This window comes from Haliotis asinina, chromosome 5 (assembly GCF_037392515.1).
Source record: "Haliotis asinina isolate JCU_RB_2024 chromosome 5, JCU_Hal_asi_v2, whole genome shotgun sequence".
Taxonomy (NCBI): domain Eukaryota; kingdom Metazoa; phylum Mollusca; class Gastropoda; order Lepetellida; family Haliotidae; genus Haliotis; species Haliotis asinina.
This window is the reverse complement of record NC_090284.1, coordinates 18328697-18356560: the sequence shown is the minus strand read 5'-3', so window position 1 is coordinate 18356560 and position 27864 is coordinate 18328697. Positions and strand designations below refer to the sequence as shown.

Below are 27864 nucleotides of genomic sequence, written 5' to 3'. Positions count from 1 at the left end.
GTCTGTGAGTTGCCTGTGACGTCAAGGGATTTTCCCGAGTAGAACTGTGGATGAGTCATCCCGAGAAATGAACATCAGCACCCAATCATATTTCCTATAAGCTCAGGACACCGTCGTTTGCTTCGACAGACAACCGCTGGTCCCGGGGACGAACCACCACACCTATAGGGGATAACGCCCCTCCGGACGGGCGATATCTTCTCGACCAATTTTGAGGCGATTTTTCAAGATGGCGGCCCCGAAAAGACCGGGTGACAGTCAAGGTAGAGTTGCTCACTGATCTAGTTTGGGAATCCGTTGTCGTGCCCCACTATTTTTGGTTACTATGACTCATTAAGTTGTATGACTTCATGCAAAGTTACGCTACGGCTTGGTTAAAGCCCTACTGACGGTCATTGATAATCGGTTTACTAGCCTCGTAATCACATTTCCGCTTGGTGTGAAATGTTTATTGAATCTGTCAAAAGAATGAAGTGTAAATTTCGTGTTTATTGTTGCTGATCAGTCACAAGAAAGCAGATATTGGATGTAAAAAATAGCCTATTAATTCAGTCTTACCCCACAATTCATGGTTATTTAGTAGGATGATTCTTATATTTTGACAAAACCAACAAATAACGAAATAAAATATGGAGCGAAAAGAGATTGTGAAATATCACTTTGTTCTTGCTGTCAGCCCACGTCCTTAATTATCACCACATGAAACTGTCAGGCATGGCATGGTTTGCCTGTTGTTTCTGTTCAAACACTGTTTTGTAGTTTTAGATCTTGTTAGGATTCAAATGTATGTTTATTAAATCCACAATCATTATACTCAGCTATTCTGGTAAGATTTGTGCCCCAACGCCTGCTTGATATGTATTCTATTTATTATGATTATTTGCAGGGGTTAGGGTGTAGGCTTAGCATTAGAGTACAGGGTAGGCAAACTATGAAAAAAATCCCCAAACGCCAAACACAACAGCTCCTGTTCATGGTCATAGAATAATTTTTGAAACGAGGGTTACAGGATGAAATCTTTCCATTATCCAGATGTATTTTATCAAAGTGTTTAATTGGAGAGAAAAGACTGCTATGAAAATCCACAATTCACAGTTATAATCTAGTATGTCATATGTCTAGTAATATTATTTGGTTTACCCTGATCATGTTTACTATGTGGTATAATAGTGGTAGGAAGTTTGGAAATGATGACAGGTTGTAGAAAGACAAAGACAGATAAACCTCTTTTGGAAGAGAGAACAAAAACCTGGTTTTGTACATCATGTAGTTGATTCATGCTCACTGTTTGCATGGGCACCCTAACTTAGACAACACTCTACCATTGATCATGTTGATGCTGGTGAGTACACAGCACTGAAACAGGATTTGTATTACACGGTTATATGTAATGCAGAAGTGTATATCCAGTCCACTCAAGTGCATTGAATCTACACTCGAAAGGACACACCCCAAGGACACTCAGTAATGTTCACTGTTCATAAATTGTGACACGAAACAGACAATTCATACACTTAAAGTAATCACTAAACCTTGCTGTACAGTCTCCTACATCATTGCACTACTTTATAGGAGCTCACACAGGAGACTTTGAAATCAGAAACTTGGATTCCTGTAGACTTTGTATTTTGTCTGTCAAGGGAAAGCCCTGGTATTTTGTCTTTCCACTGGGTGTAGTGCTCATTCACCATCATCAAGGAACAGATACAGTTTTAAAATGCTTGAGATTATAAATTTATATGATAGTTCATTGTACAGTGGTTATCTAGTCAGTACAGTTACCCATTGGTCTAGTACAATTTCTTTTTGTCCACTATAATCAGCATTGTCTCTCTTGCCCTCCCCCCACCCCCATCCCACAATAAACATTGAATACTTATATTATGATTACGTTTACTCCTGTAAACTGGCTGACCTATTGTTTCACTTGCATCCAAACTGTCTCCGCATACTATCACTAGGCTCTCTGCACCACTGGCTTCTATGTTTATCCTTGTATCCATTGTTACCCACCTTTTTCTTATCATCACTTGCTAATTAGTTTTCCATTGTATATATATCGCCTGTTCTCTCCCTGTATCATTTAAACTTGAAAACAATACAATTTACAAGAACCTGTATCAAAGAAGCTGTCATCCATATACACTTATTCTATCTATCATTGCTGTAACTAGTTTTGCCATCAAATTACATCTGTCTGAAAACCATGTTATAAATTGGCCATTTCAGATCCATGTTGTCATGAAACAATTATATTTTGGACCTCCACTAACATGGCTACTGATATCCCATTTTGAGTGAAAATGCCCATGACTATTAGTTTCGGCTTGAATTTCTGAAGTGTTTGGTTGTTGGTTTTCATTTGGTCATCAATGTGTACATTGTGTGTGGATGTTACATTATATCCTGGTATGCATGTCGTGTTAAAGGTAAACATTGTCCCATGTTTATGAGAATATGACTGTAAATATGATATTACACTTTATGCACATAGTGCAAGGAGGACATGGATGGAAATAACATTAAGACTTGCTAACATAGTCTTTTACAGTGGCACATGTAAAATCACTTGCACGGATAATAGATCCACTATACCATCTGATATTCTTGTTAAGTCTTTAAATGAACAACATAATTAACCTTGGAAAGTGAGCATACAAGAGAGAATACAGGCATTGCTTGATGTACAAATTTGCTTGTCTGACAAAAACGTTAGACTGGGACATCAGGCAGTGGGTTATTTCCATCTCTGCTGGATACAGTTTGTCCGGAAACTGATGCATTCTGTGCCATGAATTAATCATAGTTGATACACAGTTGCATTTATTAATTATGCTGATATGCCTGAGTAAATACCAAATGATGGAGTGGGGATGTATGTTGTGAAAACCCATATTATGTTTGATCAAACAAGTATGGATTTCTCAATATACACAGTGACAGACATTTGAATTCATAGGAAGCAAGTGTTCAGTCGTTAGTCTTGGCACAGTCACCACTTTTTTATCGTTGTCTGTTTACATTTTCTTATTTGAAATTTGAAAGATCTTTTCATTGTCTCATAATCTCAGAAGTCAATAATTCACCCAGTTTATTTGATTGTTGATCAAGAAAGAGGTTATACCTTTAAAAGAACTTTTCTCTTTTTACTTTTGGTATCAATGAATAAAACCATTTTAATTGAGAACGTTTTTGGAAAGATGTGCTGAAATATACTAAAACTTTTATTATATATTTTACAGTGAAGAAACCTTTTTGGTAACAAATCCACCTTTGCTTGATATGATCACTATCTTGACATGTTGTTTTAAGAAAGTAATATAAGACAATATGTTATGGATGTCAACTTCTTCATTATTGTTTACACAACGTTTCTGGGCTATTCCTTGCCTCTTCATGTTAAGTGTTTACACAAGTGTTTATGTGATTTTATTTTTTCGAAACTTGTTTTTCTTTTGTTGTTCAGTATATATTAAGAAGTTGTCATCCACGAAGTATTCTACTTTTCTTATTAGTCATCAAACTTATAAATGCCAATCAAACAAGTTATCATGTATTGTTCATACTGTTGATATTACTTCATCATGTGGACAATACATGCTTCTTTATTTAATGTGGATTTATTGTCCAGTATTTTCAGTTCATAGACGTAAGGATTTACACCTGGATTTCAACTCGCATTTTGGTCCTGCTCCCTCTCCTTCTCTAGCTGACATGGGGCACACTACTCAAATGTAAGTCATTGTTGTGCTTGTTGGTTTTGTCTAACACAGTACTTGCGATATTCCTGCTATGTGACTTTAGTAGTCACATTTGGACCAGGTAGTCTATCGATTGACATCATTAGTTTCAGTCTGCGTGATAGGGAAATCTGGACACCTGATGCCGTTAGTTGTGATGTCTGTAAATAATCATGTTGGGATCAGACAATCCAGTGATTGAAATCATGAGTATCATTCTACTCGATTGTGACATGAGGACATGCATCGTCTTTGTCAGCGAGTCTCACCACTTGATTTGGTTAGTAAATAATCTAACAATCCAGTGGCTGACACCATGAGCAACATGCATACTCAGTAGCCCCAAGGCGGTACCATGAAAATGGTGACTTTGGGGCTGAAATAAGATCACAACATCGCAAATATGATCTGAACAATTGTTTTGAAATTACTTCTTCAAAATTTGATGTGCTTAGAAATTTTGTAATAGGGAGTTATTGTCCTCTTCTGCCAAAGTTAGAAAAAAATCGTTTGTCAAAACTTTTAATTTTTATGGGCATACAACTTAATTTTCAGCGAAAGAATTCGCTCTCGAGGTAATTTAGAAAAGTCTACTGGAAAATTGCAGATTTCTCCTGAACAGGTAATTATTATGAAAGTACATGATAAATATCTCTAATGTATATATTGTTCACAATTCTGAATGAAATACCTAAGAAGACCAGTATAATTGAACTCTAAGGATCAAGCTAAAATGATACCATGATTAATATAGATGATGAGAAATTTTAAATCTTCATGGTTTGTCTATTTTTTTCTATTGTAACAATTTACAGTCTCATTAATCTGACCTCCCTTTGTCCATCGGTTAGCTTTATCCATTGCTTTGGTTGGTAACAGATTGAAAATAAACGTAATTTAGTCACTTTTATTTATTGTTTTATTATATTTTGTTTTATTTATTATTCTATTGTCACAACCTTGGTAATCCGTCAGTTTGCTGTGCAACGGACAAAGTCGGATTAACGAGACTTGACTGTGTGTGTTTTTGTTACTCTACAAATATTGGAGAAAGTATTTTCAGGAGAAATGAAATTATTTACATTCTTTTAGTGCTTCATGACTTTACCACAATGCAGAAATATCATCATCATCATAATCATCATTATAATCATCAGGATCATCATCATCATCAGACTGCTTTGTAGTAGGGTCCCAGAGTTTGTTTTATAATAACTCGTTTGGCATAATTCTAGCTGTAGCTTGGACGGGAACTTCAAGAATCAGCGTTGCTTGTATCAGTGCGAAAAAAAGAAACTGGACCACAAATCTTGGATCACAATCTTGCACATGAACAAAGTGAAGAGCCAGTGCTTTGGCCATGGGTAGAGAGACTACTCATCTGTTAGTCTGCAGACAGTAAAAATCATCAAGGGCTGTTGATTTCATAATAGTCTGTGAATTTCATAATAATTTCACTATTTCATGGATTGCCAAATGAACTGCTAGTTCATCAGAGGAACATCACCATTGTGTAGCTGTAATCTGCTGACTATGGTGAAAATCCTGAATACCATCATCCTCGTCTTCATCAGTCTCAGAAACACCTGTAGTAGCGTCATCGAGCACCTCAATCATCCGTGAAACTGTTAAGAGATGCGCAAACAACGTTACAAAATGAAATCCTGTTTATTTTTCAGATTTATGATTTCACTGCTGATGATTTAGCCGATTATGGGGAAATAGGCCGAGGGAATTATGGCACTGTTAATAAAATGGTTCATATCAAGAGTAACACAAACATGGCAGTAAAGGTATGTTTTCTGTATTGTTCTTTCAGACATTTGATTTCACAGCTGACGATTTAACTGATTTGGGAGAGATAGGGCGAGGCAATTATGGCGTTGTAAATAAAATGCTTCATGACAGAAGTGACACTATTATGGCAGTGAAGGTATGAATTGTGTGAAGATTGGCCGTTCCAAATGTGCCTCACACCTCTGCACGTCCAGCTAACATCTTGTATGCATGTACACTCCTTCCAACACTTTTGTGTCGCTTTAACGAAAGGGACCTGTTGTCCACAGTTCGATTTCCTTGCAGTTTGGTCAAAATCAGACTTCCCTAACACTCTTGTTTGCATGTTTTGATATTGATCAGAGAAATGGAAATATGTTTCATGTGATTATTATGAACAAGCATGTTAATGTTGGAATGAGCGTGTTAGTTGCATGAATAGGTTTGTTTGTTATCGTGGATGTTTTGTCTTTGCTTGTTGTTTCATTAGCTCTGTAATGTTTATTTTGCATCATCAAGCAAAATTGATGTGGTCAACTTCTCTTGACGGTATCACAACTGTTTCATCAAATCAAATTCAAATAATCTCATACTTAAATTAAAGAAATTAATTCTGAAGTGGTATGTTTTTGGTTGCTTATAATTTAAGCTCAACTGAAGATTAGTACTGTTGTTTTTTGCTACAAAATTACATCACAGTCAGCATGAAATTTGCAATTTGTCTTCAAGCTCATTTCATCATTTGTGGTTTTGTTTCGTTTCGTTTAATTGAATGCTTGAGAGCTGCTTGTTTTTTATTTTTATTTTTTTCTTATACAAGACACAGAATTAATAAAACATGTCTTTTTGTCATGTACTGGTGAGGTTTTGTCCCTTTTGCCAGTAGGCATTGTCTGAAAATGTAAACACTTTTATCCATATACAATCGTAGCCATGCATACATAATTTCCTAAATTACAAATGAAAATGACATGTTTATGCCTTAAAATATTATGATTTAAAGTTTGATCAGTGAAAGTCTATTACTGAATCATAAGGTATGCTAATTTGTTTTTTCACTTGCCCAGAACCTATGACTGAATGAAAACTTCAACTAAGGGAAATAACTGAGTAGTCATGCAAGTGCAGACCACTAGAGTATATCTTTGTATGTTATGTTACATTATGTTGTATATTGTTTTCTTTTCCATTTCAAATGAATGCTGGCAAAATGTGTGTCAGTCCTGATATCAGTGTCTTCTGTTACTGGCTTCCACATGTTTTGTTCTGCATGTGGATGTCAGTATTAACATACTGTATTCATGATTTGTTTTATCTTTAATTTGCAGTTTAGTGGGTATTTGTGTAGAAATTATTTTCTTTATGGACATCATGCTAAGTTCACATGTCATTTATCTCATTAAAACAGTGTGTTGCAAGGACCATCTGGTTGTTTATGCTTTAAAGATAAGATGACCGTTTTTGAAGGGGTCCCCTGAACATGATTTGGTGAAATAACTCCCTTACCCTGCTCACCAGCGGCACGTTAATCTGATGAAGCTTCTCAAAGTTTTTGATAACCACCAAGTCTCCAAAATTACCTGTGCCCACTTAATTTCAAGGAAGCAACCAAAAAGACTAAATTAACATTTTTGCACCTTCATTTTTGAAGTTTAAGTCCATGCTAGTTTGATAGGGTCTGAAATATGTCCACTCATTGAATTTGATGACTCAAGTGATTGTGTGTTGAGTAGGTCATCTGGTTTTTATCCTTTGATCAAAGGTTGACTGAATGATTATAATGGTCAGACGAGCTGACTCATATGGTTGCATACCGTCATGGCTGGGTATGTAGACTGTTGCAATGTCAGTTTGCCTGCCCCAAACTCAGTATATAACTGTGCAGCATTAAATTAAATAAAGGAAATAGAAACTGGTGTTTTGTTTGTAATTGTAAGAGGTTGAAGGTTGATTGTATACTGATGTGGGCAAGTTGTGTTTGGCTTGCAGCGGATCCGGTCAACTGTCGACGAGAAGGAGCAGCGCCAGCTCCTTATGGACCTTGATGTGGTCATGAGAGCCAATGACTGTAAATACATCGTGCAATTTTATGGTGCTTTGTTTAAAGAGGTGGGTTGTCTTGTTTCCAGATTTGTGCTATAAAGATTCTTTTGAATCAGGGCCTTGGGGTAATCTAGTTGCTTGTCATATCAAATCCCTGGGTTTCATTTACCGAATGTGGGATGCTCATTTCTGGTGTGTCCTGCCATGATTTTCCAGGAATATTACTCAAAGAGGCTTAAAACAGTATGTTTGACACGGGTATGAAATACCATTAAACCTTTTTATCTGTGAACCAGTTCTGTGTATGATAGATAGTATTAGCTGGAATGAAAAGGTTGAAATTGTTCTCCTGTATGTGTAGGACCCATAGGGCACTGAATGCCATTGGGGCAGTAGGGTATCCTGGTGGTTAGATTGTTTGTTGGTCATGCTGACACCTTTGGGTTCAATTCCCCATATGGGTAGAATGTGTGAAGCCCAGTTTTGATGTCCCCAGCTGTGATATTGATGGAATATTGGTAAACATGGTGTAAGACCACAATCCCCCTAAATGTCATTCAAAGACTCAATAAGACATTACCATGGTGATGACACAGAACATCCATCAATAGGTACAAGCCATTAGCTTTAGTGCCTAAACGTCAGTCACAGGATTGTTTAGTCCAGAAGTTATTTCCAGTGATGGTGGAATATTAGTTGGTATTTTGTTCAGTTTTCTTGTATATTTTGCAGGGAGATTGTTGGATATGCATGGAGCTAATGGACGTGTCTCTAGACAAGTTCTACCGCTTTGTGTATGGGGAGTTGATCAGCACAATACCAGAAGAAATATTAGGGAAAACAACAGTTGCAGTAAGTTGCTGATTTAACTTTGCACTCATTGGGTCCGGGGTAGAATAGGCCTTCAGAAACCCATGCTTGCTATAATAGGCGACGATGCTTGTCGTAAGAGGCGACTAACGGTATTGGGTGGTCAGGCTCGCTGACTTGGTTGATACATGTCATCGGTTCCCAATTGTGCAGATCGATGCTCATGTTGTTGATCACTGGATTGTCTGGTCCAAACTCAATTATTTACTGACCGCTGCCATATAGCTGAAGGTTGCTGAGTGCGGTGTAAAACTAAACTCACTCACTCACTCATTGTACTCATTGGGGGCTATGGGGTGGCTTAGTGGGTAAACCAATCGCTCATTTCACCTTCTGATTTTGCTGCAATGTTGCTATAAACAGTGTAAAAACTGTACTTGCTGTTCTCATCACTGGAACAACATTGTTTAGAAGCTATCACATATCTGTATATGATTACATATTTCACAGAGGGAGACTTTGGTTGCATGAAGTATACATTCATTGTTATTTGGTAAAATTCTAGCATCTACTTCTGCAATTTTGCAATGTATAAATGGAAATTTTACCCAGATGCATAGCTAATTTGGGCCTCTGCTTTGCACACACATTCTCATTTGATTCTTCTTTTCAGTTATAATTTAGTATCTGATTTTTGACTTTACAGACTGTGAAAGCATTAAATTACCTGAAGGAAAAGTTAAAGATCATTCATCGAGGTAGGTATCTGTCTATAATAGTGTTCTGAAGGATCCTCTGTGTTGTAGTGACTAGTGGTTGTATGTGACTGGTCAGATAGCCTAGTGGTTAAGCACTCACTCACCATTCTGAAGATCTGGGTTCGTTTCCCCACATTGGCAACATGTGTGAATCCCATTTCTAATCACTTGGTTGTGATGTTGATGGAATGTTACTAAAAGATGGCGTAAAACTAAACTCAATCACTCATGCTCAGTGACTTGGTTGATAGTGTGTCAACATGCCCTAGCATCACAAGTTGGTGTTCATGATCTCAGTTGTCAGGATTTGTCAGTCTAAATAACTTTAGCCCCATTGTTATTCTTTACACTAAACACTGGGTCTAAGAAAAACTAGTAGGAGGTCGCATCAGATAACCTTTATGATTGATCAATCAGAGCACAGCTTACCAATTTTTAACTTACCTTACCATAGGTCTTATGCATATTACCTCAAGCTTCGCTAGAAGAGATCAGACAGTCGTTGATTCGCCATTCCCTAGATGGCTACCTCATGTAATCTACGAATGTAGTCACGGAAGTGACGTGATCTCCCCACTCGCGCAAGCGCGAACAATCCAAAATTCACTTTTACTTCTAGCGTTCGTCTGTTCGGACGTTTTTGGTTCGCTTAGTTTACCTACTTTGTGGTTCAATAAAGTTGTTTCCTCACGGGTAGGTATGGTTTGTATCCCTTAGGTGTGCGTGTTAAGGTAAGTTATCTTTTAACTGCACTTACTTTGCTACCTTGTGTTGTTTTTTCTCTCACTTCGGGGTGGGTTCGCCCGCGTCGTGTGTGAGTGCGGCATGGCGTCCGTGGGGGTATTATATCTTGCTGGTTTTCTCCCTCCATGTGGTTTTCCATGTCGATTAGTATTTTTGCCAGGTTTCACTGCATTTATATGTTTTTTCGTGCCACGTTGCGATGTACGCAGGCAACCCTTTTGGTTGTTTGCCCTTCGCTGTCACGAGCTTACGGGCGTGTCTACTTTATAGTGGGGGTGCGTTGGTGCTGCATTTCTGGTATAGGGGTGTTTTTTCTACCGCCTAGCGTTGGTTTCAACGCATTGTTTTGTTTTGTATGTTGCACTTAACTGTGTATGTCTCGCCAGTTTAGCACCGTCTGCTAGGGGCAGGAATCGGCGAATTTCCCCACCCTTGGTGCCCGGATTGTGCGTCTCTGGCCTGCTCTTTTGACGGACGCTGCCAGTGCTGCGAGGCGTTGTTGGTTGCTGGTTTCAAGGCTTCTTTTGCGGCTAAGAGGAAGCATTTTTCACAGCGGAAGAGAAGGTTGTCGTCTCCAGCGTCGTCGTTGGGATCTCTGCCGGACGACCCTGACTTACAACCGCCTTCAGCGCCTGTGCCGACGCCTGGGATGGGGCGTTCGTCCATGACGCCTGTACGTTTGTCCCCGGAACCACCTCGCTCGGATTCCATCGTGGATCTGTTTTCGTCCGGAGGCTTGTCTCATCCGGAGGTCCAGAGGTTCCTGCGCTCCCTCCTCACGCCCGGTGCTGCTGCGATGCCAGCGTCTGTCTCGACACCAGCGCCTATGCCGACACCAGCGCCTGTGCTTACGCCAGCACCTATGTCTGCGCCAGCGCCTAAGCCTACGCCGGCGCTTACGCCAGCGCCTGTGCCTGCGCCAGCGCTTACGCCAGTGCCTATGCCTGCGCCAGTACCTATGCCTGCGCCAGTACCTATGCCTACGCCAGCGTCTATGTCTACGTCAGCGCCTGTCCCGACACCAGCGCCGACGCCGGACCCTGTGCCAGCGCCAGCACCTGCGTCTTACCGTATACCCAGGGTGTTGCATACGTTGTCCAGGGAAGAGGTTTTGCAACGACAGTTGGATGAAGCGCGCGCTCGGCGCTTGGAGGCAGAGAGCTCTCGGCGCAGATCGCGCTCCAGGTTCCCTGGGAGTCGGTGATCCTGTACCCTCCACAGTAGTCTTTGTCGGAGTTCTCGGTCCCCGCGACGCCCTTTGAATGTGGACTCTCGCTTTACTACCAGGTGAAGATGTTACTTGCTCTCCCAGTCCATATCACCTCGACGTTCCTCTAGAACTCGGCGTTTGCGGTCACCGGAACCACCTTGGATCCCGTCCAAGGAATCTACTGCTCATGCATCGACTCCGTCTCTTACACTGCGGCGTGATTCGAATTCCATGTCCTGGGAGGTTTTTGCCCGGACTTCGACGAGGAAGTAGGAGGCGACGGAGATGGTGATGGCACTTGACTACCCTTATCAGTCGTCTTCGAGTGGATTGCTGACAGGTTACCGGACTGCCCTTCGCCTTCGGCTGATTCCAGCAACCCTGCAGCAATTCATTTATCACCGGAACTACTCATCCCGCCTCATCCTATGTGGCGGACGCCATGGTTGTATTACATGCGGTCTATGCGAAATTGTCAACTAATCCGAATTTCTAAGCGTGTAAGTCGAGGAAGTCAGATTACAAGATGGACAGCCTGGTTTTCACGGGCAGCGTGGCTGTCTTGGTTGTATCTCTGTAGCGGTTATTGGGCTCCTCGCGGCTCTCTCATAGAGTGCAGGATTCTAAGCAGGTGACCATTGAGACTGAACTCAAGCGGATGCTTAAGCCGTTGTCTGCGCTGGCGTCAGCTACCTCGGCGGCGGCGATGGACTTGTCTGAAGACAACGCCTCGAGGATCGATCACCGTACCAGATATTCCTACGCCGGTAGGTGGGAGGGACTGGTCGCATCCCCGTAGATCCTTACGTTACAATTTGTCTACATATACTTCAAGCGGAGAAAGTTTTCTTTCACGTGCTTTACTCATTTCGTCACGAAGATTTTTCGAGACAACAACAAAGTGACACGCCTAACTACACCTCTTATTACAAGAGAGTACGGCATTTATCTTCGGGAAAAATTCCAACACATCTATCTGAAAAACAATTTGTCTACGTCAGTTTCAAGCGGCGGAGGGGTTTTCGCGCGCTTTACTCATTTGGACACGTGCTCGCAAACAGCATGGTTACGGTCAAGCCTATAGGCTAGCAGGGTATCACCGTTTACAAGATTTCATGATGATCAGTTACCTGCTACACCGATGACGTCACGTCTACATTTTGATCGGTGCCCGAGAGACAACACCCTGCAAAGGATCCCAGGGTCGTTACATCTACAATTTGATTGGTCATCGAGGGACAACGCCCTGCGCAGAATGTGTTGTTATGATTCTAGTGTAAGGAAGTTGTCTGCAGTGACTTACAGTCATTTTACAATGGAAAGATGTCGTTTACACTCTAGACTAGCAGTCTACAGCGGCATTGGATTTCTCTAGTCGGCATAGAAATCCTCTAACAGTAGTCTCAACGCTGCTTATCAGGAGGCGTGCAGCGATGTATGGCAGTTTCTGATCGGACAGACGGCCAGTTATAAGTAGACTTCTTGAAATGTCAACACATTCATAATGTACAGCGTGGTTGTTCTGAAGTCGAAGAATGACGCATTTTTATGGCATACAAGCTTATCTTGAGAGAGTTGTACTTCATTATCAGGCTGTTAAGTCAGCTTCAACTAACTCCGCGGGATTTGATTCATCACATCGCCGTCTCAGGTTCGGGGGTCGAAGTTCAAGGCGATGTTAAAAGCAAGCTGTACTCTGTCCGTTATCACTATGTCAGTGATAATGTCTACTCGATTTGCTCACGTCACCTTAGGATATGATCAGACGTAGACGTCTACTCTTACGTCTATGACAGCGTTTTCTTGATCATGATTTCAAGACAGGTTTACGACATTGGACGTCTTGACTCCCCACCAGTGGTAGACTCGCTGGTCAATGTTTGGAACTTGGATACTAGAGCCGTCATTCAACAACCATCTTTAGGTTGACACGTCTCTACCAGGATTGAGTGCCTATCTAGTCAAGGAGGTTGCAGCAGGATTCTGGGGGAGTGGAGCTCTATCTCTTCACATCACCCAGTTGAAGATAAAAGCGGTGATGCATGTCTATTGTTGGTTGACAGCACCGAGAGACAAGGTACTGATGATCCATACGGTCAACTCAATAGTAGCCCTCTAGGTAACAAGGGTCAAGGAGGCCTCGACCTCTACTACACTTGTCGTTTCTACCCTTCGACGTGGTCGAGTCTGATCCTCCAAATAAAAGTATCTCACATACCAGGAGCCTGCATCTTCATGGCAGACGCCTTATCTTGCCCCCTACGTCTATCTCCAACAAAGAATATGTTGTGTCGAGAGACGTTTCAAACAATCGGCTTCCAGAGTGGGACCAATTGTTGTACCATCCTCACAATTGGACACTGCACCTGGATCCGTCACGGTTTCATCTTTGCGCCTGGACCATCTGTGATAGTCTTGAGGGCCAAGGGGTACTCATCTCAAGTGGCGAAATTAATCACCCTGGAACACAGGGTTTCCACTCAGTCACTTTATGGACCTGCAGGCGTGGGCGATCGACACGATCCTGCGAATGCTTTTGGTCGCACCTTGGTGGCCAGCCAGGCCATGGTTCCTCGCCAGCGGAGAGTCATACCAGCTCCCAGATTAGTTACGTCTGCTTCGACATCCGCACAGTCGGCAGCTGCATCCGGACCCACGGAGATTTCATCTTCACAGTTGGGTCATCTGCAGAAGGCAATAAGAGTTAAGGGCTACTCCTCGTGCGCGGCAAGCGTCCTAGTTTGTACGCATCGAATGTCCACTAGGTCCTTATATGACGACAAGTGGCGCTCATTTGAGAGTTTTTGCGCTCAAAGATCACAAGACCCTATGACAGCTTCTCCACAGTATTTAGCGAACTTCCTCCTGTTCCTGCATAACTGCAAGCATCTTAGAGGCAGTACCTTGGGGACTTATCTGTCGGCTTTGAACTCTATTCGATTAAAGCAGATAAACAGATTTCCAAGGTACCAGATCCTATTGCGCTACTCTAGGCCTGCAAATTGGAGGACCGGAAAGTTAAGCTTCGTCCTCCAGTTTGGGACCTCAACATCGTCCTACAACATCTTAGAGGACCTCCGTATAAGCCTTTAGAGGAAGCCTCCTTCATGTATTTGGGACGGTTTTCATTCTAGCGTTAGCTACCGCAGATAGAGCTAGTGAAATTCATGCCCTGGACGTCACGCAGGTTCGCTTGGATCAGTCGAGGCATGGACCAGCCCACTTGGGTCTCCTGTGAGATTTTGTGGCCAAGAATCAGCTCCCTGGACAGCCAGACAGGCTGTTCTCCATTCCTCTGTCATCTGCAGTCTTGGGACAACATGACTTGGAGGAGGAGCTGCTGTGTCTCGTTAGAGCCCTCAGATGTTACATCCGGAAGTTGGCTTCTAAGAGACGTTCCCCTAAAAGACTGTTCATCCCGCTTTCGACTACCTGCAAAGGGGAGGTGAACAGGAACACAGTCACCTTATGGCTTCGATCTACGATCCTGGCGGCTTTTGATGCCAAGCGTCTACCTCATCTAGTGGCGAACAACCCACACGAGATCAGAGCGTTGGCGTCTACCATGGCCCTCCATAGAAATTGTACAGTGCCACAAACTATGGAAGGCTGCTTTTGGAAGTCGTCGTCTACTGCCTTCGTTTCCCACTACCTGAGGGACTTGGCAGTTGAGGACATGGAGGGGGAGCTGCTGTGTCTCGTTAGAGCCCTCAGATGTTGCATCCGGAAGTTGGCTTCTAAGAGACGTTCCCCTAAAAGACTGTTCATCCCGCTTTCGACTACCTGCAAGGGGAGGTGAACAGGAACACAGTCGCCTTATGGCTTCGATCTACGATCCTGGCGGCTTTTGATGCCAAGCGTCTACCTCATCCGGTGGCGGACAACCCACACGAGATCAGAGCGTTGGCATCTACCATGGCCCTCCATAGAAATTGCACAGTGCCACAACTATGGAAGGCTGCTTTTGGAAGTCGTCGTCTACTGCCTTCGCTTCCCACTACCTGAGGGACTTGGCAGTTGAGGACATGGAGGGACTACAGTCTTTCAGTCCGTTGGTGGTTGCCCAGCAACTTACCCGGACGTCCGCCCATTAGGTAATAACACTGTTACTTACCGTTGGTCTTAAGATTAACCTCACCCTCAGGGTGCGTCGTTTTTTCTTTGGAGTTCCCTTGGGTTACTCTTTGTCCTGCTTCCAGGTTTGTCCTGTGACTGTTGGCATTGGTCTCCCAGGTTCTCCTAATGCATGTGCACTGGTTGCTGAGGGATGGTCCTCCGGAGTCCACACCACCATCCATCTGTCGAAGCCATATGCATAAGACCTATGGTAAGGTAAGTTAAAAATTTATTAAAATCTAAATATTTTAGATATTTAAATACTTACCTTACCATAGGGCGGTGACTCCCTCCCAACGCTGGATGCTCCTCCCCACTCTGGACTCTTCGGACCTTCCTGTTGCCAGTAAAAGTGAATTTTGGATTGTTCGCGCTTGCGCGAGTGGGGAGATCACGTCACTTCCGTGACTACATTCGTAGATTACATGAGGTAGCCATCTAGGGAATGGCGAATCAACGACTGTCTGATCTCTTCTAGCGAAGCTTGAGGTAATATGCATAAGACCTATGGTAAGGTAAGTATTTAAATATCTAAAATATTTAGATTTTAATAAAATCGTAAAAGTGCACATTTGCACATACCTTTTGAACTTTTTCCCAGGCAGTGGAGCACACCACAACAGTGAGTTATCAGCTTGTGGAAACATTAGTTAATGGTAACCATGTCAACAGAAAGCACATATACTTCAGGTCAAATATCAGTGTTGTAGGCTGATTTTCGTTTGTTGAGAGATCATTGTCAGAGACTGGTATATTTTGCAAGTCCCACCAAACCCTAAACAGTAGGCATTGTCTGATTGGTTAAATCTGTTAAGTTGTCTCACGTTTGATTGGACGGTCATAGGTCGCTCAAAGGTTACCTGACATGACCTCGTACTAGGTTTTGTTAGACCCAGTGTAGGTGTGTAACGAATAACACTGGGGCTAAGTTTACTTCATTTTCTTCCCACAGAGGCTACTTCTGTCATATCTTCCTATGTAACCTCTGTTCTAATACAGCTATATTTCCAGGTCATCGAGAAATCCCCTTGTGGCAAAAAATCGCAACAGGAATTACCTCCCTTGTTACTATCCAATCAGAACATGCATTAAATAGACCTAGCTCCAGCATGGCAGCCCCCATGGAGTACGTTCATCAGTGTGCGAAGGAAAGATTCAGTATTTCATGTTTAACTGAAAAGCAATTGCCATGATGTCTTTGTGGAAACAAAAGCTGGTAGTGGCAAGTTTTCCCGATGCATTCGGAAATTACGGAGATCTTGCGATTGATCACTCTTGAAACAACGTCTCTGATTGGACAACTAAATCTGAATACCCCCAATCGTGAATCTTGAACACTCGCACCATGAAAGTTCTGTATTAGAGGTTACGTAGGAAGATATGACAGGAGTAACCTTTGTGGGAAGAGAATGAGTTTACTTAGACTGCAGGATTTGTTGCATATTTAGAGACTCTTCTCTGGTATTAAATGTGAATTAAAGATGTAGCACCCCAAAACGTTGGTGCAAATATGATTTTACAATTCGAAAAGGCATGTAGTTTTCATTTATCAAAATCATACATGTTTCATTCTTGTTATTCAAGTTTATGTACATGACAGGTCAAACTGAAATATATGGGTAAGTGTTAGCTTTTGTGTTTCAGATGTAAAGCCCTCCAACATTCTGCTGGACAGAAAGGGCAGCATCAAACTGTGTGATTTTGGCATCAGTGGGCAGCTTGTAGACTCCATAGCCAAGAGCAGAGATGCAGGTTGTCGACCTTACATGGCTGTGAGTATGCAGAAAATATTTCTCAGGAATAGCGTAATTAATGTCATTACTTGTTCAAACATGACTCCAAGTGTAAGCAATCTTCACATGCTTCAGAAACAGGAAGTTCAAGTTCTGTCCTGTAAGTATATTTCATATGTATTGGTATTCTGATTGTCTTAACTGAAAACTGGCTTGAATCACTGGATTCTCTAAAGGCATCTTCCATTTGATTTGTGTCTATTTTTGTCAACAATTTATGGAGCATTGCCAAAAAATCATTCCTTATTCTCATCACAAAACAAAACTTTACCCATCACTGCCAACAGATTATTAGTCTGGGGCATGTTTGTGAATGAATTGTAGATTTTCCCATCCTCCTCTCTCCTTCAAAATGATGCTCACTAACATTGCAGTTGGAAATTGTCCTTTAATAAAGTTTGCTAGTGCCCTTGGTAACACATGTTGTGCTCTTTTTACAGCCGGAGAGGATAGATCCTAAAGCTTCCCACAGGGGCTATGATGTGCGGTCTGATGTATGGAGTTTAGGCATCACACTCGTACGTACCCTCATCCTTTTATTGGGATTCTGCAACAGGATAACTCACCAGTTACTTGTCTTATTAGGAGACCAATCTTTTTAATATTAGGGTTGTGGGGTAGCCTAGTGGTTGAAGTGAATCACCAAAAGGATATTAATCTTTTCAGACCCAGATTATAAATAATTGGGACAGCAACATTATATTGCAGCAGATATACTAGGGATGTCATGATACATAAGTTTCATGAATCAATACATATCATGATACCCATGTTAAGATTCGACCATTAATGTTTCATATTTTATAATTATCCATGAAAAGATTTCCAATTCTCATCTGTTTGATTTCCCATCGTTGTGCATGAAATATAATCATTCATAACTCTCATAGCCTAAAGTGCTACAACTCCAAAATGATACAAATGCATTATCATATTTATACCAATACTTTCAAAATTAAATAACAATATAGTTTTGAATGTTTCGTCTTTTAATCAGGTACCAATGAAGTGGTGATCATGGCATCCCTAAAATATATATTATACACCCAACTGTGTCTGGGCATCTTGATGTCTTTGCCCAAACAGGAGTTCTGTCATTCTGTGAGAACTGAAGAAGACTTGGAAGTGCATCAAATCTCATGAATTAATTGCCATGTCTGTTGCAGATGGAGCTGTCAACAGGGCAGTTCCCGTATCCCAAGTGGACGAGTGTGTTCGAGCAGCTGACACAGGTGGTGCAGGGTCCACCCCCAAAACTGAGACCCAGAGAGAGGTTCTCGGACGACTTCCATGACTTTATTGGCACATGGTGAGTACATACTGTCTTCTGATGTTTCTGGGGCTATCTTCCATCTTGTGTATTTCTAGCACATTTGTCAACCATATAGAAATGTGGTCAAACTTTGGTCACTTTGTCGATGAAGTGGATTGTTTGCTTTGTTCATTGGCCACTTACATATTATGTCCCATCCTCTTGTTGGGTAACTTGGTCTATTACCATGTTCACGGGGCAGTGGGGTACTGTAGTGATTCACTCATCCTTACGAAGACACGGATTGGATTCCACGCGAGTATTATGTGTGAAGCCAATTTTTGGTGTCCCACTTCATGATGTAGCTGTAATGTTGCTTAAGAAAGTAGCACTAAAACTAAACACTCATTCTCTCACTATAACCATGTCCCATCCTGTTGGTTAATGGTAGGTCTGGGCGTCTTGATATCTTTGCCCAAACAGGAGTTCTGTCACACTGTGAGGACTGAAAAAGACTTGGAAGTGCATCAAATCTGTCTGTCTCTTATTCTGTTCCTTGGTCACTCAGTATATACTGTAAGTCAATAAGATAATGTGAGATACTTATTAATGTGAAAAAAGCGGCAATATCAGAAACCCATCAATAAATCTTGCATTATTTTATTGTGTTTTGCACTTGATACCGTTGCTGCTGGTATTTTTTACTAGACATTATGTTGTATCAACAGGTAAAATACATTCCAGGGAATAGAGATTGAACACTAAGCATTTAAGTTGTATTTCTAAACAGAATAACAGTCTCTGAAGTACTAGCTTACATTGTTTGAACTGACTGGACCACGTCCAGCAGATCTGTCAACTGCCATCCACGTAAGAATTGCGTCACGATAACTGCTTACCTGTTCAATTAGCCATTTCAGTTTGAAATGTCATAAACTGAGATCATCCTCTCTACTGTCAATTACTGGTACTGACAGTTGAAAGGAAAGCAGTCTTTGCTCCAAACACCCACGCGTTCATGGTTATTAAGTTGTTTACACTAGAGTCGGATTAATTATTATTCCTAAATTGGTAAGTGCAGTCATACTGGTCAGCCATGTCCTGATTTGCCGCCTCGCATTAATAAATTCACATATTTTCATTTTGAGGTTTGCATTTGAATTATTATATGCATGCATTAGTTTAGTGATTTACAGTACCGTACAGTACAGTGTCCCATACTATTGGTGGGTCATTTGATTGATGAAGTTACTTACACCTGTGGCAAATCATCACATTAATACGCTTTGATGTCTATTAGTTCCATCGAAGTTCTCGTCACTGATGCTGCTACATTTTCAGGAATGCTGTTTAAAATTAGTGAAGGAAGTTAGATGAATCATTGTGTGGATACCATTTTATGTTTCAGTCTCACCAAGGATGAAAAACAGAGGCCAAAATACAACAAATTGTTGGTAAGAACACTTTGATTTTAATGTCTGCGACTAATTCTTAGCCTGTCTGCCATGTAAATTGTAACAGTAAGGGGATAAAACAAGGATAGGTCTCTGTATAGTGTCTGCGTGGGGTAGCTGAGTTGGGTTGCACTGTAAATAGGGCACTACTCTGGTATAGTAAACTACAGCAGGACCTGTGAAGATCTGGCGTTAAAATGGACTATTCAGGATTTCATTCCATGTCTGCTCCAGGTTGGGTTATTTACAGTGGACCATTATATAGCTGGAATGTTGCTGAGTATGTTGGTAAACACAAGCAAATAGTACAATCAGCCACACACACTTCAGGGAAATAGTACTGAATGCGACATACCCTTTTAGCATATACTCCTTTAAGCCAAGAGAAGTTCAGGCCCACTGCTAATCATGCTTGCTGAATGAGCAATTGAGAGAATCAGTCCGGCATGCTTAGAGATTTGGTTTATTTGCCTGGTCCGGTTAATTATATACAGACCACTGAGAGAGTTATGAAGCCAGAATGTTGTACTGTTGTATTACGTCCCATTTCCTCACTCTATCACAGTAGTACCAGGAAACAGACCTTGTAATGAACTGAGTTTGTTTTTCACAGGAGCACAAGTTTATCAAAAGGTATGAAGAAATGGAAGTGGACGTAGGAGCATATGTGTGTGATTTGCTGGACCAGATCGGGAGCTCCCCGAATTCGCAAACAAGTGAAAGCGATCATCCCCTGTCTTAACAAACCACTGTGCCATATCATGGACGAGCAAGAGTTGTATATATTATGTCTTGCGATATTGTGATATTTAATAAGACGGAGAGAAAGGACTCACAGAGACCTGAAATCGAAACAAAAAGGCGGTTTGAGATGATTCCATGTTTGATGGACGAGTTGTGAGGAATCCCGAGACGGTTGGACAGACTGACCTCAGTGAATTTAGCATAACATTGCCCCCATAAAGACAGCTATATTACGTAATCAACTATGCAGTTTGTAAATTTTTCCGAGATTGCAGTTCTTATGCAAAGGGAGCTAACTCTTAGTGTTTTCACTGACACTGAAGTGATCTCACCGAGAAGCAGGATTAGCTTAGCAAAGAATGGAATCTCAATGTACCAGACACTCAGTGCATATTGTCTTGCAGTAGGAAGTTTCGAGAAGGAGAGTAGTGTTTTGTTAATTTGTACATAGAAATCTGAGGATGTACATTTAGTGTAAACTATGTATATTTTTGGGGCCTGATTATATCAGACCATCGTTGTGATACCGGTCAACAGAACTGTGTATGCAGTGCTTTCTGATACATCAACAGATGTTTAGGAGTATCATTTACATCATCATTGCCAGTACTTCTTGGGTTCGTTCACACTTCGTTCACCCACCTTCTGTTAATATATAGTTATGAAATAAGTTGAAAACCAATCAAATGTTCCTGTGTTAAAGCAAAAGATGTCAGATGACCAAAAGTTTGTGTATCTTTTCGGAACTCCACAGTGTGGCATGAAACTAGACTCGCTCACTCCACAATTACCTCATGTTAATTTTTGTGTAGAGTATCCGAGCACAAGACATGCAGAACAATTAGAGAACACAGGTGAAACCCATTGCTGATGTCCTCTACCATGATATTGCTGGAATATTGCTAAAAGCATCAGAAAACCACACTCGCTGTATGTGTAATGAAAGATAAATTGCTAACTGGCCACACTGTTGTTCCTTATCAGTTAGACCATGTCTTGGCTTGATTGGCTGGTTAACAAAGTGACATCACAACATACGTTGTAAGGGTATAAACGGTTGAAATAGGAACGTCGAACATTCTAACCCTTGAGGTATTGGCCATGTTACATTTCAGAGTTGTCATTTATCAATTTGTTGAAAAGAAAAAGAGAGAATGTGCTAAACAAGTCTCCTAGTGGCCTAGCCATTTGTTCTGTTAGTTAAGTCATAGATTCCCTCTGTACAAAGATATATTGAAGGATATTCTTGTTGCTATAAGTGCTATTTAACTATCTTAGTGTGTGACATGTTTTGACAAAAGAACTCTGCACTCTGTCATGAAGTTTACACATTCCATGCAGCAGCATGCAGGAAATTTCAACTCCAGACTGTGCCTTGCACCACTGCCCTCCAGTCCAAATCTTATGTTAGTCTCATTCAGTTATGGCTGTTAAATCTGGTACCTGCTTCACAAAGTGATTGTGGCATTTGGACTGTCATAAGTCTATGTAGAATTTTGAGTGTAACGATTGTCTTGACACAAATATTTTCTTGGGCCAGTACATATAGATTAAGCAAAGAACTAACATGTAATGAAAATAACAGTGCAGAAGCATAGATTGTCCTAGTAAATATTGATTATAACTTGTTATGTGGTAGAAAAAACTATGCGGAACTCTACTAAATCTGGATGATGCTTGACAATATGTAAAAGAATAAGCTAAGTGGAAGGATTATATATCTGGATGATACTTGTCCGTATGTCATAGAATAGGCAAAATGTAGGTATAGTAAATCTGGATGATACAGCCAATATGTAATAGAATAAGCTAAATGGAAGGCTAGTAAATCTGAATTATATTAGTTGATACACTATATGGTAGGCTAGTAAAAGTGGACTATATGAATCTATGAAATTGAATAAGCCAAATCTAGGGCAAGTAAATCTGGATGATATTGGTCAACATGTAATAGAATAAGCTATATGGGAGGTTAGTAAATCTTAATTATATTAGTTGATAGTCTATATGGTAGGCTCGTAAATGTGGACTATACGAGACAAAATGTAATAGAATAAACTGTATGGAAGACTAGTAAATCTGGATTATACGCTACTCAGTATGCAATAAGTTGTAAGGAAGGCTGGTTTAGGATGTAGTATGCCGATTGTGGTGGGTGAGTAACATTGTATACAGACTAGTTTTGACTGGTGTCTAGTAGTTTGGACTAGTAGGGTTGTGGTTTGGGCACACACTGGAATATGTGTAGGTGATTACTTGGTTTCTAAACAACATATGAATAATGTTATAAATTCATTTGAGATTCTTGTATGAACTGTTGAAAAATTCTTGCACATAGTGAATGGTTATATAATATGATCTATTTATTTTCCAGTTGAGTTTCATACTATCAAGAGTTAACTTTTTGTAGGTTTGTTGATATTTATGTCAGCTAGTTTTGGGGAAAAACACAATGTTAGTTTCTATTTATGGCCAGTTGATGCAACCTTGTATTGTTGGAAAGAATGAACTCAGTGTTCGTCATTCTATGATTATATAAGTAATTAATTTACTTCCACAGTATTTGAAAGTAGGATTTGCTAGGAATACCTTTAAAATGTAGATAACCCTAGTGCAATATCTTTGTGTTGTCGTTGGGCTTCCAGTGAAGATCTGATACAAATTTGGTTACCATGGATACCCTTTTGTCTTTGTTTAGTTTTCATCAAGAACATAATGTCATCACTTTACCAGAATAGACAAATTGTTTTACAACTGTAATTTTTCAAAAGATCAGGTTTCAGTTTGACTTACAGATTCATTTTTAGCACATCACTTTTACGTCCTATTATTTGCTTCCGAATGAATTGACTTGAATTAAATTGTTTTGGAAGCAGCAATAATGTAAAACTGGAAAAGGTTGAGGACCACTTGAGTCTGTCATATTACATATTAATTCATATTGCTATTAATGGGGACTTAAGTTAGGCTAGTGGATAAAGTGTCTGCTCCTAATGCTGAAGACCTATGTTCGATTCCCCACATGGTTTTAATGTGTGAAGCACATTTCTGAGTGAGTGAGTTTAGTTTTATGCCGCAATCGACTATATTCCACCTATATGGCAACGATCTGTTAATTGAATCTAGACCAGACCAGTGATCGACAACATGAGCATTGATCTATGCAATTGGGAACCAAGTTGGCGAGCCTGACCACCCCATGCCTCTAGTCGACTCTTATGACAAGCAGACTCACCTTTTAGGGCAAGTATGGGTTGCTGAAGGCCTATTCTACCCTGACCTTCAGGGATCTAGCACATTTCTGGTGTCCCCCGACCATGATATTCCTGGTATATTAACTATAGTAATATGAAAGAATCAGCTGGTCCTTAACTTTGCTAGTGGTGTATCCCATTAATTCTGCCTTGATTTCAACACCAGAGAGGCCTTTATGTGGGTGCAGATACCCTGTAGGTCTTCCAGTTTCTTTCCCACACTACTGGGTACCCAGGTAATGCTTTTCAGTTAAGCTGACATTGATGGTCGCCTGAATATGATTGCTTTTGTAGGCCATTTTAACAAGATGCATAACATTAAAACTTAGGGTACTCCAGTTGGCTGATTTTCTTAACTTTTGATTGGATTATTCACGCATGTCTTTTAATAATGTTAATAGTTGGAAAATTTATATACAATTAGTTCTGAGACATTTTATGTGGACATGTTACAGAAGTCTGGTTTCAAGACTTTAATTTATGAAGGGTTACCATGGTGTTTTGTTGATTATTTTTTACATGTCTTGGTCTCATATTTGTTGAAGCAGTGAAATCAGATTCAGTTTTAACTTACTAACTTCTTTAAATAGGTTTTTGATACTTCCATCTGTCCTTGTGTTTAAACAGTTCTTCATACAGATGTTAATCAATGATCCTGAATTTTAGAAAGAAAAATAAATGGATGTCCTTTTAGGGGTCGTAGAATGTGTGATTGTGTTGTTGAGAAGGCTTATCTACTGATGTTTCACTGTAGGTATTTGATACAAATCCATCTGTACCCTCATCAAGATTCTTATATAATGTTGTCTGTTAATTATTGAGCAAGGGTAAGATTTTAGATGTGTATTCACATCTTGTGACATTTTAGACAGATTTTAGCGTAACCATGTTTACCCATTGAGGCAATGTTACATGTTTGTCTTGTTAGAATATTTCAGAGCATACACATATTTACATGAAAGTTGATCAATTATTAAGAATTTATAGTTATGCGATAACCTTTAATTTCACATTTCATTACTTGAAATGTCAGCAGCAGTCTCATTGAAGAGGGCTGGGACAGGTACTCGGATACTTGAATCTGGGTAGGGTACAGCTGGAAATCTGGGATCGAGTACCTGAAAAGGGAGAGAACTCTGTTATGACAAGGGCAGATAATAACCGGTCTTTTTCACTATATTGACATAGCACAATTAAATCGTTGGTGTGGAGGTTGTTATTATTAACGACTAATTTATCTGCACATGAGCAGTGTGTAATTTAGTTACAGTAAGAGCAGGAATGAAAGGTTTTGTGTCTTTACAAGGAATGTAAGTAATTATGTTACTCTATATATTCATTAAACAGACATACATTAAATAGGTTGAGATCAATCCTAATGTCTTATTGCTACCCTTTCTAGTTTTCCATAATAATCTTCAAATTGTGATTGAATATTCAGAAAGTTGAGCACTGTATTCCTTACATTTCCAGGTACTCAATTCCAATTCGGGCACATATGGGTACTTGATTCCATGTTTTCTCTCGTCCCAGCCCTAATGTTGAAGGCAGGTCTGTTACTTGGATATGATACCTTTACAGAACAGGGCCCCGTTTCACAAAGCTCTCGTAAGCCTAAGATCTCGTAACTTTTCTCGTAGTATCCGTAGCTCCTGTGTTACAACAGAGGAGGCACAATGGCTACGAGAAAACTTACGAGATCTTAGGCTTGTGAGAGTTTCGTGAAACGGGCATCAGGCTGTGAGTGTTCTCCAAAATGTCAATAAAGAACTAATGCAACAGTATATATATATTTTCCAAAAAATGTGTACTACTCAAAAAAGTGAAAAAAAACCCAGCTGATTTTGTTTTGATGCAACCATTGTTAAACATTTTCAAAATTTTATTTGACTTATTTTTGTGGATTATGTAAGGCAACATTGTTGATTTATATAGCAGTTGCAGTTCAATTTTCATCATCTTGACACTGAATTCTGTTACACTGCTCTAAATATGTCAGATAATTTAGTTGTCTTGATGCTGATCTGCATACAGATCCACAGAGACTTCGCAGCGATACCTCATTTGTAAGCCTATGATAAACTATAGAGTTATTACAGGGCATAATATTATGAACACTTTGTGGATATGGGGCTTTATTCTCGTACTGTTTGTAGCCTTAAGAATTCTTAACTTTGATCGTAGGCAATGTGTTAAGAGTGGGCTTAAGAAGTTCATAGGGTTATGAATGTTTCAAAAATAGCTAGCCATGTTCCTGGGTGATTGTAAAGTTCCCCAAATGAGATGAAAGGGTGTTTCTGCAGGTCTTCTGTACTGAAGGTACACATCTAAGTTAAAGGTCTGATGATAACGAGAGTGTCTCCAGTTGTGCAACTAACTGTTTTTATCATGTATACGTTAATACTGCAAGTTCTCGTTAACAGTAGCCTAGGGATAGGTATTCACTGCACTGGTTAATAAGCAAAACATCCAATTAGCATGTCAGTTGGCTGGTAGGATTTGACATACATGTATACCTCAGTCTGTAGCAATGTACATCACAGGGTTTATGAGAATAATGTACATAGTACATAGCTGTTGTGTGTAGTTTATCTAGCAACTGAAGTGAAATAACTGTAGAACGTTGACACAGTGTCAAGATAGCTTACACCATCAAAAGAATGAAAGAATTATTCAATTTTTGCTGTTGAGAATGATGGTATTTCTTTCATATCATCATGAAAGAATGGTGGTGTTAACTCTTTTTTTTTTTGAGTGGTATGTAAGGTACTGGCATTTAGCAGTATTGTGAAAGTTCTCATGCATATTTATAACATTATAGTTGTAATATTTAGGTAGCGGAAACGTGGCAGTGGGGTAGCCTAGTGGTTAATGTGTTTGCTCGTCACGCCGAAGACCCAGATTTGATTCCCAACGTGGGTACAGTGTGTGGAACCCATGTCTGGTGTCCCCTGTTGTGATGTACCGGTAGCTGGAATATTGCTAAAGGCAGTGTGAAACCGCACTCTCTCAATCACTAGTTGAAGGAAACAGAACTTCCAAGCTGGACTTAGAACTGTACTATGAAAGAGAGAAAGAGAGAGAGATTCGGACCAGAAGTGTCTTTCATGCTGCACCAGCTAATCTGTTATGACAGTAATACAAAAGAAGTTGGTAATTCATATGGTTAAGACACTGAAATCATGCATTACCATTTACTCAATTGTCTGTATTTGTGACTTGCATTGTTTTTACATTGGCACAGGTCAATAATATTTTTATTGTTTAAAGATTCAATTCCTATTTGTGGAAAACAATGAAATTACTCTCATTTTTCATGTTTAATTAGTTAAAAACTAGGGGTAAGGTCACAGAAATTAAGTCTCTTTTTCATAGTGTTTATGGTAATTTGTGCTAAAGGACAAGAGGCAAAATGTGAAAGATTGTCAAGGCTTTTCTACTGAGAGCAAACTGTATAATATATTTTTAACTAAGTGACATTGAAAAGGAACTGAATCGTTGAATAACAGTTATTTTACTTTCTAACTTTCTATACCTTTTACCCTTTTATCCTCCTTTTAAATTTTAGTTAAGTTAGAAAGAAGTGTATGGCCTGCAAGTGTTTATAATAGCAGTGACTCCAGTTACATCATTCTTGAAGATCGTTGAAAACAATTAGAATATGAACGGCATTTTAAGTATGAATTGATTTACTGGTTGTTCATTGTTAATACGACATTTTATGTGGTTTTAGTGGAAGTATGGCTTCCATGCAACATATTTTAAAGAACAGCTGTTGTGCTAATATTTTAATTTTCAAGTAAAATTTTATTGTGGAAAATTAACATTTAATTAGAAGAAAGGATAAGTGTGACTGGTTTTATGACACTCAGCTATTGATGAAATAGTTTTGGCTGGAAAATGAAAATTCTCAGTAAGATGTTGTCCTAGTAAGTGCTATGAAGGAAAGTAATATGCACAGTTTCTATCACAGTACTATGTCTATGTACTTGGATACGTCCCCAAACTCAGTCACATGAAAAATGTCTCTGGTAATGTAGGTCGTGTGAAAGATGTTCAAAGTGCATATTTTTATGATCAGCTATGTTGTAAATATTTGCATTGGGGTTTGTAAATGAGAAAGAGATTGTTTTATTTCACAATGACAATAAATAAACATACAGAACTGAG

At 40.0% G+C, this 27864-nt stretch overlaps 1 protein-coding gene across 4 annotated transcripts; it reads left to right on the top strand.

The window, feature by feature from the left end:
- Positions 1-27864, top strand: LOC137283695 (dual specificity mitogen-activated protein kinase kinase 4-like). 4 transcript variants are annotated; one of them, XM_067815351.1, is made up of 12 exons: positions 1-263; positions 3641-3734; positions 4296-4362; positions 5420-5533; positions 7506-7625; positions 8292-8411; positions 9076-9127; positions 16842-16969; positions 17431-17508; positions 18157-18299; positions 19651-19696; positions 20310-27864. In XM_067815351.1, the coding sequence occupies exons 1-12, from the start codon at positions 230-232 to the stop codon at positions 20436-20438; spliced, it is 1125 nt and encodes a 374-aa protein (XP_067671452.1). In that variant the 5' UTR covers positions 1-229; the 3' UTR covers positions 20439-27864. The 4 variants fall into 4 exon arrangements, with proteins under 4 accessions (XP_067671452.1, XP_067671450.1, XP_067671449.1 ...); XM_067815349.1 differs by having other exon boundaries at positions 12-263; positions 3632-3734; XM_067815348.1 differs by lacking the exon at positions 5420-5533 and adding an exon at positions 5560-5673 and having other exon boundaries at positions 21-263; positions 3632-3734.

Excerpts from the sequence above, each read along its gene's own strand:
- LOC137283695 (XM_067815349.1), top strand. The coding sequence starts at position 230 with ATGGCGGCCCCGAAAAGACCGGGTGACAGTCAAG. Across the intron at positions 264-3,631 it reads AAGACCGGGTGACAGTCAAG|TATTTTCAGTTCATAGACGT; the intron begins GTAGAGTTGCTC and ends TTTATTGTCCAG. Across the intron at positions 7,626-8,291 it reads ATGGTGCTTTGTTTAAAGAG|GGAGATTGTTGGATATGCAT; the intron begins GTGGGTTGTCTT and ends TATATTTTGCAG.